At 38.8% G+C, this 12,947-nt stretch overlaps 1 protein-coding gene across 1 annotated transcript in view; it reads right to left on the bottom strand.

Moving 5' to 3' along the window:
• grin2aa (glutamate receptor, ionotropic, N-methyl D-aspartate 2A, a) overlaps positions 1–12,947 on the bottom strand; it is a 275,736-nt gene that overhangs the window by 88,594 nt on the left and 174,195 nt on the right. The window contains exon 5 of the mRNA XM_041778235.1: positions 6,787–7,215. Within this exon, the coding sequence (XP_041634169.1) occupies positions 6,787–7,215 (429 nt within the window). The remainder of the gene's footprint in view (positions 1–6,786; positions 7,216–12,947) is intronic.

Raw genomic sequence — 12,947 nt, 5'->3', positions numbered from 1 at the left:
AATTCTAACTTACTACTAGATATTTACTATCTTATTTCTTAGAAATTACTGGATAATTACTATTTAACTTTACAAGTGGAATTACTAACTAGAAAAGCACTCAGAGAGCGCAGACCTCTGCCATTAGCCCTATCTCCCAATAGTATAGAATCCTCTAAAAAATTCCTGGATCCAGATGGCAATCCGGATCACTCCCAAAATCTATTCAGTTCTTCCATATGCCATTTCTGACATTTCCTGAAAATTTCATCAAAATCCATGACTTTTTGAGTAAACTAACGAACGAACAAACCCACCCGATCACATAACCTCCTTGGCGGAGGTAATTACTGGGTACCCATTATGCTCACCGTATACTGGGTGCTCAGGAGCTAGTGGGCTTGTCCAGACACTGAGGGTGACCACATGCATTGTGGAGGGGGCACCTGAGAGGATACTGGAAGAGATGGGGCATTGACAAGGCACAGGCCTGGTGAATCATCAGGAGGCCAAACCAGTACAGAACCAAGGTTGGCAGTGCCGAACCAGCAAATGCTCCCATACCTGACCTGACATGACCACTGAAATAAAGCACTACCAACATTTTTATTTATCTCTCAAGAAAATGAGTCCTGAGGGTGGAAGTGACAGAAAGTGATGATAAAAATGAAGATGATGAAAATCTGATTGGAAATATCAAACAGAAAAAAATCTAACAGCCTGTGGGCCAGCGGCTCCAGCTTGAATTTGTGGTGCTCTCCCACTTCAAAAACAGCTGAGCACATTTCCAATTCAACATCAATTTCTATAATACTGTAAATATAAATAACCACAAAAATCACTTTCTTGCCTCAGTGACTTCAAGCGGGGAATTTAGCAATGAAACAGTAACTACCCTGTTGCTGGCCTCCTTCTTTTCTGGCATTTAGGAACATAAAGGTCAGGAGACAAACGGTTGATTGGGGTGGGCTACTTTGGCTACCAAAGGGGGCACATAAATTCTAATTTCCCTGCCTCAGGGCCACATTTTTTCAAAATGTTGGCTACTCTCACTGGGACAGTTACAATAACTTATGACTTCACAAAAAGAAGAGAAAAAAGCTTTGATCAAATATATTATGCAAGCATTTACAACCCTGATTCCAAAAAAACTTGGGGCACTGTGGAAAATTTAGATAAAAACAGAGTATATGTTTTGACAAACTCTTTTTAATTCATAATGAAACATTATCAACTTATTAAATGTTAAAACTAAAACATTTTACCATTTTATGGAAATAATAGCTCATTTTTAATTGGATGGCAGCAACACATTTAAAAATGTAGGGACAGGGCAACAAAAGGCAGGAAAAGTAAGAGGTACTAATGAAAAAAAAGTTTGAGGAGCATTTTGAAAATAATGAAGATTAATCGGCAGCAGGTCAGTAACATGACTGGGTATGAAATGAGCATTTTAGAGAGGCGGAGTGTCCCTGAAGTGAAAATGGGCAGATGTTCTCCAATCTGTGAAAAACTGTGTCTGACAACTGTGGAAACTTTTTTAAAAATGTTCCTCAACTTAAAACTGCACAGACATTTAAAGGGATAGAGCCGTAAATATTGGATGCTCATGATCTTTGGGTCCTCACTGCATTAAAAACAAACATGATTCGGTGCAGGGCATGACTGCATGGGCTCAGGAACACTTCTAGAAATCACTGTCTGTCAACAAAGTTGGCCATGCCATCCACAAATACAAGTTACACAATACAGAAATTCTGCCATTTTCTCTTGGCCAAAGTTCATTTAAAATGGACTGGAAAACTGTTCTGTGGCCAGATGGCCCAAAATTTGACATTCTTTTTGGAAAACACAGGCGCCGCGTCCTGCGGACTAAAGAGGAGGGGAACAATCCAACATCTCTTTCAGAGAAGGCCTTGCATATTTTAGCTAGACAATGCTATTCCACTTCCTGCATCCATAACAACAGCATTGCTTCATGGTAGAAGAGTCCGGGGCTTAACTGGCCTTCCTACTGTCCAGACTTTTCACTAGAAGAAAACATTTGGCACATCATAGAAAAAAATCTGACAAAGAAGACCCAGGACTGATGAGCAGCTAGAATTCTAAACTCATTGTTTATTTATTTGATGGGAGTGGTCATTATTCAAGTAATGGTGGTGATCACAGATTAACTTTACCATGGACCATGATGTCACTGAACTCCATGACCCCCCATTGGCCTGAGCCCCAAAGAGCTCTCCCTTTTTCCCCCCATTGGCCTGAGCCCCAAAGAGCTCTCCCTTTTTCCCCCATATGAGTGGCCAAATTCACACCAAATTCATCTTATCATTCAATGGCAATTATGGTTCAGAGTGTCTTAAACTACCTTAAATCCCCACTCCGATACTTGGTTTGAACTGTAGCTGATTGTCTTGACCATGTCTACACACCTAAAAGAATTGGTTGCTCTCCTATGATTGGTTGATATGATATTTGCATTAATGTGCAGCTGAGAGGTATACCTGATAAAGTGACTAGTCAGTTTGTGTGTCTTAAATTAAAAGACGACAACTATTTTTCATGTAATCTTTGATTTATGAAGGAAAATTTGAAAATGTGTGACAACTGTGCTCAGTCTCCCCTAGTACAAACCACTATGACACGTTGTAAATACTTCAACATGTCACATGGGTGCTGTAAATTTGTACATACAGCCCATCTGCCTGCTTCTGTGAGTGTGTGCCATGCTTCCCTCTTACCTCCCTTGACAGCCGTCGATGGTCTAACAACCCACAATGGCCCGTTGCCCCGACCTGGCCCTGACCAATCATGTTGCTCATGTACAGTCCCTGAAGCCCTATTGGCTGAGCTCTCTCACCCACAACGAAGCCATCTGTGGCCACTCATCACCTGGGTAACAACCTGAGGCAGCAGAGCATGCTGGGAAAGAAGTCAGCTGGCTGCAGGTATTTGTTCGCTCTCTCTTTGTGTAGTTGTGTTTTCAGAGAAGAATATTAGTCTTTAAAGTCCTATCGAGGCTGTCTAAGGTGTAATCGGTCTTACTTTAGACTCTCTTACCACCAAATGACTGTCATTTATGAGCTGCAAATCAATGCCAGAAACTCCTCCGCTGCATTAATGACTCCTGGAATTTCAGGCCCTCACACTGACACAGTTTGCCTATTTTGAGTTTAGCTTTGAGTACTCTAATCTCCCACAGCCACTGAACTATCCACAGTGCACAGAAACCTGGACTGATTTCTGCAAATCCTGAAAAATGACTGATGTGCAGAAAGCTCTCATACTGAAATGCTCATAATCCCAATGCAAATTTGGCAACATATTTTGAGGACAAGCAACCTTTGAATTTAAGGTTAGCAGCACAAGTCCTTCTAGATGGTGGCTGATTTATTTACCAGCAGCACGTAAAATGAACTTTAACTGTGGAAAGTATTCAGCCTGATAGACACTACTGTCCCCATCATAAATTGAAAAATCTGACAAAGAAGACCTTCGATAGTTGAGCTGCAGGAATCCTACATCAGACAGGAATGGGGCAACATTCCTCTCCCAAAACTCCAGCAACTGGTCTCCCTACTTCCCAGACATTTACAAACTGTTGTTAAAAGAAGAGGGGCCGCTATGTTGTTTATGTTCTAGTGTGAATAAAATATGAGTTTATGAGATTTGCACATCATTGCATCCTGTTTTTATTCACATTAGAAATGACTGTCCTTATGTAGAGACAGATTGACTGTTCAGCAACTTAAAAAGGCATTATTTTAACATGAGAGACTAAGACAGTCGTTGCTATGGAAATGAAACTTTGTTTCCCCCAGTTGCACTGGTGTGAAATTACAGGGTTTTGAAATGTTGCAGAGTCGTCCACTGAAAGCAGCTGCAAGTTTCAGCCCATCTGTGTCAACTTAAATTTTTGGACTGAACTGGGCTTTAGAGGCAGTTTAAATTGATTTAGAAGAAAAAATGCTTGATATGCAACAAAGTAAATTCTACAAAGTACTGTTGATTGTTCATCTCTTACAGCACTGTTTATTAGGGGTCAGAAATCAGAGTAACTAGCCATATACACCATATGAAAGATATACAAGGATTATATCATGAGAGAGAAAACACTGAGTCAGCAATTGTGGTTATATTGCGATACAGCAATTCTGCTATAACTGTTACAATACAATCATACAACAATACATGACAGTATGTGATTAACTAAAGACTGCAAAATGCCTCTTAAAAAGGGTAAAGTGCTGTACTGACTTATTTATTCACCGCAATCAGTGATGTCAGTTTCAGCTCTTGTCATGCTTCATCTCTTTGCTTCTTTTCATGTTATCTAATACTATCATGCAGTTTTCTTTTATTTTTATCCTTTAGTTTCTTTTCTTTTATCCTTATTTTATTGTACTTCCATTTTTCTGACATACTACACAGACTGGACAAAGTCTGATTGATATCAGCCATTTGGTAACCTCAGCTGTCTTTTGAAGCTAATCCATGACAGTTGTCATGTTGAAACCTAGTAACAGACCAAGAGGTGGAGATGAGGTGAACGTTAAATGTACATGCTGTTTATCTCAAGTGAAAAAAAAAAGAACAAAAACAGTCAAAAATGGAGCACTATTTAACAAAGAATCACAGCGACATCAGGTAAACAGCATAAAGCTGGTTTGGAGAATGTGGCTATTGTCAGCAATGCCAGCAATGCTGTGAAAGGACATTATTTTATTTGTCATAATGTAAGCTGTCCAATGCCATCCTACACTGAAAACACCAACAAATGGTCACATCAAAATACTAACCAGTACTCTGTCAACTAGACACCATGTTAAAACCAAGCATTACAAATGAAAAAGGAATCTTAACATCAACATTAGTCCTCGTAAACTGATGATCTCAACTGTAACCTCTGCTAAAACAGTAAAATTCAACCAGTTGTCATGTAGAAAGAGAACAAATTCCACTGTGGAAGGTTCAGGGCTACTCTACTTGTCGACGTCTCTTGCCACAGCTGAAGTAACATTAGCAGTTGCTGATTGGCCAGAAAGCCCTGAGCTAATACTCCCAGGCTCAGGTAAGTGAGATGACACTCTCACCATCGGCTCTAACGACCCACAACTCTCTGCATGACAAGATTCTGCGCTGCATATAGCTTCACTTCATCTTAGAATTTGTCATAGGCAGATTTACCCACTTTCCGAAGTCCACTACACCTCTCTCCTCAGCCCAGGCCTATCTCCTCCCTTGCAGGTGCATTGATGTTTTGGCCGCTAAGCTACATGCAGTTCCTTTTGTTTTGGTGTCCTTATTACCAGGATAACTTATTCAAAGTCCTTCTATACCACTGTTTTCTCTGCATAGTTTCAGTAGCTCTAAACTCCTCTGGAGATAAGCTTTGTTTGATGTCATTCATGTTGATCACATTAATATTTACCACCTAAGTTAGCCACGTGCTGTTATGTATGAACATGAGCAACAGGAAGTAGATTTAAAATTTTTCTTTTTTTAAGTTAGGGTTATTATTAAAGGGTTCTTAATAATATATTGATAATATATTGCATTATCAATATTTTGCCAACTATTCTGTAGTTAATTTTCCTCTCGTCCTTTTACATTAAGAATCTTACTCTTTACTGAAATAAAAGATAGAGAAGGAATGGTTGAGCTGAGAAAAACCCTGAGGGCTTGTAAAAAAAAAACAGTTTGTGTATAAAAAGACAGCTACTTACACTTTTCATAAATGTATCCACAGATGTTGGAAAAAAATTACAATAAATAAGCCTCCTAATATAAGAAAATATATCTACAAATTCAGGACAAATTAGAAAAACTAAGGAATTATGACAATATCTTGTGTAATTTTGCACAGCATTAGTCCTAGTATTAAATTAATTTCTTGTGTTTCACGAAAAGGATAAGCAAAGTGTTAAATATCACCCATATGTTTTTATGTGCAGCCAAGTGTGTTTATACCCAATGATTCCAGCTTTTTAAATTACAATATGAAGCTAAGATATAAAACCTTTGGCACTTTTGTTTTACATTTTTAGAATCAAATATTGCCGCTGACTCTCCAGATTTGCAATTTCACACATTATTGTTTAAAAAAGAAAACAACAATGGGGTGTAAACACTGGTTCTATGCAGCTCCCCCTCCTCCTCAGCCAGATGGAAAGCCAGACAGAGCTGGCAAGACCTGCGACATCTCCCACTGGCTGCTGGGGAGCAAGCACGGGATGAGAGTGAGAGAGAGAGAGGGAGAGCCGAAGAGGGTGAATGAGCGGCGGGATGAATAAATGAGAAGAGGAACAGAAGGACTCATCAAGGAGCTCTTCAATTTTGGAGAGCACTCATTTGTAGCAGCCACCCGCTGTTACCCCAGTCTCAATTTCTTCCCTTCTCCCTGTTTCTCCACTGCCTGAAACACAAACTGCCTCCTCGACTCCCATTCAGTCCTTTCATTCCCCTCTCCTTTACTCTGATTCCTATATCTCCTGTATTCTCTTTGCTCTCATTTTCAATCCCTTGGTCTTCTATCCAATAATTGCATCTTTTCCAGACTCAATCCTAAGCATAGACTTGGTGGAAACTTGGTGGAAGTCTCTCATTACTGAGGACAAAGGTAGAAACAAACAAAAAATGCATGAATTCACGCATTCAAACAAACACCCAGAACAGATTCCCTCTTGATGTTAGAGAAATACACAAACCCTGGAGAAATCCTTTAAAAGCTGGCTGCTTCATTGTACTCCTTACTGATAATTATAGACATGGACGCCAAATAACACATCCACATCCTATTTTACTTACTTGTGTAGTGCACTGGGTGGCAGCTTGCTTGTCTTCTCCATCTGACCATAACAAGATGTCCTGGCTTCAGGTATGTCACCATATTCCTCCAACATGGCTGCCGCAGCCGATGTTATGATCCCCAAACCATCCCGAACTCGAGCCTCCAACGGGTAGTCCCAGTCGTCGTATGACACCGAAATCATCCCCGACGGAAACTCTTCAGGCGTTATCTCGGGGTTCCCAGTTGTAAGCGATGGCACGATCCAGATGTATCCGAATCCAGTTAGGCCCAGAGAACGAGCCTCCTCCAGGATGTAGACCGCCTCGTCCTTGGAGCAGTAAAGCAGCACCACCGGGGACTGGACCTTCTTGAGCATGATCTGGGACCGACTGTCTTCCTCCACGGCGTCCAGAACGATGATATTCTGTAGGTCCCAGCCCACAAAACTAAAGGGAGGATAACAAGGACATGAGTGAAACGTTAATATTTAACTAATAGACTATTAACTTTCCTCAGGTGCTGGCAAGGGCACGTATAATTACCCATTATAATTAATATCATTGTTAAGTGCGACGTGAATGCTAATAGGTGTAGAGTGCTTATTGTCAGGGGAAACACATTAAGGCTAAATTGAATGCAAATGCTAAAGCTGCTCCTGTATAATGTCACTCAGCAGGTTCCAACCCACACGACTACAGAACAATGAGGGCTCACCAGTCTGCTCATGTGAAATGACCAATATGGGGCTTACGGACAATGTGTTAATTGGGGACAGCTGCTATCAGAAATATTGCTGCTGCTAATATGGAGCGCAGCTTGTGTTGCACCTTTTTGCTGGACCAAAAATAGCTTCATTAATATTGCATTGCTCCTGCACAGCCATGTGGCTTAAAAAGATGTTTTGACATTTGTAGCACATACTTTCTCTAAGAGAAAATCACAATATTCACGAATGACCATTTTTCTATCACATCATTCTTAGTGGGGGTGAGCTAAAGTTCACACAGCTGTGTCCCAGCTTTCAGTTAACAACAATGAAGGGCAATTGACAGAAAGTTATCACTAAAATAAAATTAACATAAAAAAAACTGAAAAGGTGGGTAGTAGAAAAGTAAAAAAAAAATGGGGGAGGGGCATACTTTAAGATAAACAACAGCTGTTTTAGCATACAGGCACTTTCTACATCATCAGCCAGGAAGTGGTGAAATGCTAGCTTTGGCCTATGAACATCAGACTAGTACAACTGAATACTAAAACATAGATGCTAAATGCTAAGCTAGGTGTTGGTATGCTGTTGCACCATTCATAAAGGCCTGTCTTCTCTACATCAAGCAACTTAATCATTTATGCATTTCCAGTCTGCACTTTGTTGCTAAGCTAACAACAAGCTAGCATGACTATCAGTCCCCCCAAAAATTGAATTCAGCTGCAATAAACATGTACTCATTTTTAATACAGCCACAGTTATTTGAACACTATTTAAAAACTATGAGAAAAGTTTCTTTTATTATCACACCCTTGCTGGTTAGCCAGTGAGCTAGCGAACCGCAACGCTTTGTAGGTGCCACCAGTGCGCTTCTACTTCATACCTGAAAACTTTAGCAATTCTGGTATACATCCCATGACTTACTGGACACAAAATTGCATGATATGAATTCTAGTTGTACTATACTCTGGGATGTCACATGTAGCATGAATAGTGTGAAAGTATTCCATTTTTGGACAGAGGAAAACATACAACGTAAAAAGAGCATACACGATGACCTATTTGCTTTCAAACAAAAGCTACTGTTAGCATTCAACCTTTTCCTTTTAAGCTAATAGCACATTTAGCTAGGAAGTACCAAAATGCTCACAATCCAGTCACTTTCTTGTCAATATTAACTACCAAAGGTATGAAGAGACCACACAGTTATCATATTAATGACCTGGAATTGTTCAAAACCTTGTAAGGCTTTTAACAGTGAAAACTGTGATAATTACTTGGCTTTGTTTTAAGTAAAATTACTGACATTACAATTCCTTACACCAAACAGCTTATGTTAGCATTAACTTTTTTCCTATAGCCTATATTAACAATAGCAATGCTCACAATTCATTCCCTCCTAGCCAACATTAGCAACCACAGGCCAGAAAGAGTAAAACAGTTAATATTTAAATCATTAATCTAAGAATTGAATGTAGAACGATCAACACTTGACACCAATGAATACTATATTAATGATGTAGCGAATGTTGTACTTTTAGATTGACAGCACACTAGATAATGTTAGCATCTGCTAGCTAGCCAACGTGTTATTAGCTATGGCAGCAGAAAGGCATTTAAGGCAATATAAAGTTTATATTCTTTAAGCAAATAATGTTGGCATGAAAAACAAGTTACATGATTTTAATAGTGAGTGAAAATAGCCACTCAGTTTTGATTATAAATGCCTAGCGTCTGTTTGGCTTCTGCTGTTAAGAAAGAAGTAGAAGAAGAAAAAAGTGCAAAATGGCAGTGTGCAATCTTGGACAATACTAACTGGCTCTGATCAAGTACTCTGTACTGCATCTAGGTGCACTATAACATGTTATGTGATTTGATAGACACTAAAAGCCTTATGAACATGCTTTATGATACAAACAACAGCCAGTATAAGCATTAAACCACTTCCTACGTATAAAGCTAAGCTAAAATAAAGAACATCAACAAAAGAGACTAAACATTGTATAAACTTCATAATTGAAGACTCATTAGCTTCTAGTTAGCATTCAGCCACTAGCTAGCAAATATCACCATAAGCAATAGAGGCCTTTTCATCCAACAACACTATCAGAAGCTTAGCATGGAAATAATCATATTCTAGCTAACAGCTACAATAGCCAGGAATTGAAATAGCGTTAGGTTTTGTTTAATGTTAGAAAATATATTATTCTGAGCTGAAACATGGAAAAATGACCTCTTGGATGTTAGTTTACTATTCTCTTTGTAGTTGCTAACCAAGTACAAAATGGTTATTGAGAGAAGAAATTGGCTATCACGGCAATTCCATGTCTTGACGGTTATGAAGGAGAACACATCTGGCTATTTCTTAATTTCTAATTAAGTGGGGTTTTAAGACTATGAGTGGCAGGCAGGCAGGCAGGCAGTATTATGCAGTTAAAGAGTACCTTTCTTCTGCCTTTTTTTTTTTTTTTTTTTTTTGCTGGTCAAAATGATAGAACAGCCACCCTTATGCATTCATTCTCACTAGACAGCAGATGCATGAAGCCATCTGTGAATTATTTTCCTCATTCTCTGTTATTTGCCTTCATTTTTTGTGAGAGCTGCAGTTTGTCCAGATATGTTTTCTGGTCAGCGCAGCCTTGCCTCCCTGAGCTGTGTGGGTCCAATTTTCTACAGCAAGTGATGGACATTCATCGGTATTAAAACTGTTTGTCCATGACTAAGTCAATGTGAACAAAGCTGGATGGCGTCACAGGATATTGACAAAGCTTAATTGCAAATAATGGGGCTTATAATTAATTCATTTTTCATAACTGATATATATGAGTGTGGTTTCGACAATAAGGTCAGCATCCTTTCTCAGAGATATTGACATTAAGATGTTTAGTTAGATTTCTATAATGTAAATCTGTATTGCTAAACAGCTTTCATTTGAGTACTGTAAATAATCAAAGTGCCCCTGCCTAAGCCTGGAGATAAACTTGCTTTCTCGCCTTGTGATCATGTATGCAACTATCTAGTTCATGAGCATTCTTATGAATACAAGAAACCTGGTAAATATGGATAACCAAAAGTAGCATCAGATCAGCTCAGACTGATGGCTGGTTGTCAGAGCACACAGTCTGCACTTGTTTGTTACAATTTCCTCCACATATAGGCGCAACACTCCCATTGTAGTAATTTATTTAGTGACTGTGTTAAGTGGCAACTTCGGCTGACTGGGTTTGTAGATTTTATTCTTTGTCTAATTACAAAGCTAATACAAAGGCAGCCACAAACACACTGAAGGTCAACGGTTTGCACGGTTACCGGTTAAATTGAAACATCTGTCTTGGTTTCACAGTTTTAACAGGTTTAAACATCGACTTTTAAAACAGGGTTTATCTGTCCCCATGAGATTGGTGGTTGAACAAGCCTCTTACAAACGAAATCCCCTATAAATCCATTCCCAAAAAACCTGGGATGTTATGTATAACATAAAAAATGTGGGGATACTTGCATTGCATTACATATTTGCAGGTAGCACAAAGGCAATTGTTGAGACTGAGAAATTGAATTGTTTTGGAAGAATAAATGTTCACTTTGAATTTGATGGCACCAGCACCTGTCAAAAAACTTAAGACAGGGTATTTTTACCAATCTTTAGCATCATCTCTTCTTCTAATCAGCACATTTAAAGCATCTGGAAATTGAGAAGGGCATTTTTGGATAGGGGTCTGGCTGTAGACAGGGACGGGACAAAATTTTCCAGGATCATAAGTTTTGTTTTTATTAAATGCTATTCATAAACAAAGTCACAGTCGCAGTTACATTCATGAAATAACCACACTGCAATCATTACAAAATAATTCCTGAATAAAACAAAAAAGGTCAGAGGTCTAACCCTGGGACAAATTATGTGTACACCCATTTTAGAAGCTAGTTACACTAATGGTGACTCACTTTAGCTTTGTGAGCTTTATCCAAAGCTAACACAGCTTCACTAGCAACAAAGTTAATGTTACTACATTTTTTTTAGCTAAAGCTAACACAGCTAAAGTGAGCCACCAGTTGCATAACTACATCTAAAAAAGGTCTAGCCTTAGCAAATGTAGCACAAGCTAATGTAGCTAACATAGCTCTGTTTGCTTTTGCTTTAGCTATGTTAGTTATGTACATTATCTACATAACTAACATAGCCAATGTAAATTCATTAGCTTTAGATATAGCAATGTTTGCTACATAGCTATATATTTAACCATATCTTATTTAGTTTGGTTTGTTTTAGCCTTAGCTACATTGTTTTCATAGAGGACAAGTTCTTTGTTTTCCTGTAAGCAGACAGTTTACTCCGCTTTATTAAATGTTTTGTTATCAGGTTTTGCAGGACTGACCTTTATCGTTTGGTAGCCAAACCCTTACCCTAGTCCTAACCACAAGTTTAATCTTTTATTTGGAAGTTATTTAGTGTGTACTCCCATTCTGAAAAATGTGGCAGTGGTCTGCAGGGGTGTCTAAGAAAGGCAGCCAGACTTGCCTTGTATCTTTGTAACATTCAGCGTGTAATCTTGCTCACTTCTTGCTGGATGTCGGATCACATTGGTCAATAGCCCAAGACAATTTGATGCATGTCACCCCCACTCTCCTTAATTTCCCTTAGGATCACATAAGTACCAGTTAATCAGAAGATCTGATCTATTTTGTTGCTCACACTTTAGACTGTAATACCTGCTTTAGAAACAGATCACTGGTCTTATCTAATGAGACTATGAGTCATAAGGCCATCCACTCTCCTCCTAGAACCTATTAAAGCAACCTGTTCAACCAAATACAGAAATGGTCAGAGATTTTTTTTGAACCACTGTTTGGTTTGACATAAAGAGTAACTGCTAATGGAAAAGACCCTCCTCGGCTAGGCTTGGGCTTTAATATATCACAGTTGCAGGCTCCAGCCCCTGCCAACATCCCAACACCGCTGTACATGCATCATTAATTTGACATATTTTTTGCCAAGAATTATGGCGTGCTGGTCTCCTCAGTAGTTTTTCTCTTTCTCTCTGTGGAGAGCTTCAGCATCAGTCAAAATAACCTAAAGGTGCGGCAAACAGCCAAACCACATGCATAGTAAACCCACCTGTCATCTACACTCATTTTAAGAATGCTGATGAAATCCTTTCAGGCTGACTGTCTCTGTAGTACACACTATCTGAAAGTAGGAGATTAAAAATACAACTCTGAACATGCTGTGCTGTAACTCTACATTGACTTTGCTTTTGTGTGATGAAAATAATGGAGAAGATTAGAGATAGAGAGTAAAAGGCTTTGGGAAAATACCCAAGGTAGGAACTGAAATGTCTAAATTAATTTAAAATAACTAATCCTATGTTAAATATTTTTAAGCTGAGTGCTTACATAACTCAAATAATTACAACAGTTCTCAAAGCCAGAGAAATGCTTAATTTTTTTTAAGTTGTAATGGGATTTGCATTGGTA

The sequence above is a fragment of the Cheilinus undulatus genome, linkage group 21, assembly GCF_018320785.1.
Source record: "Cheilinus undulatus linkage group 21, ASM1832078v1, whole genome shotgun sequence".
Lineage (NCBI taxonomy): Eukaryota > Metazoa > Chordata > Actinopteri > Labriformes > Labridae > Cheilinus > Cheilinus undulatus.
The sequence above is the reverse complement of the archived record's forward strand: the minus strand, read 5'-3'. Positions and strand labels throughout refer to the sequence as shown.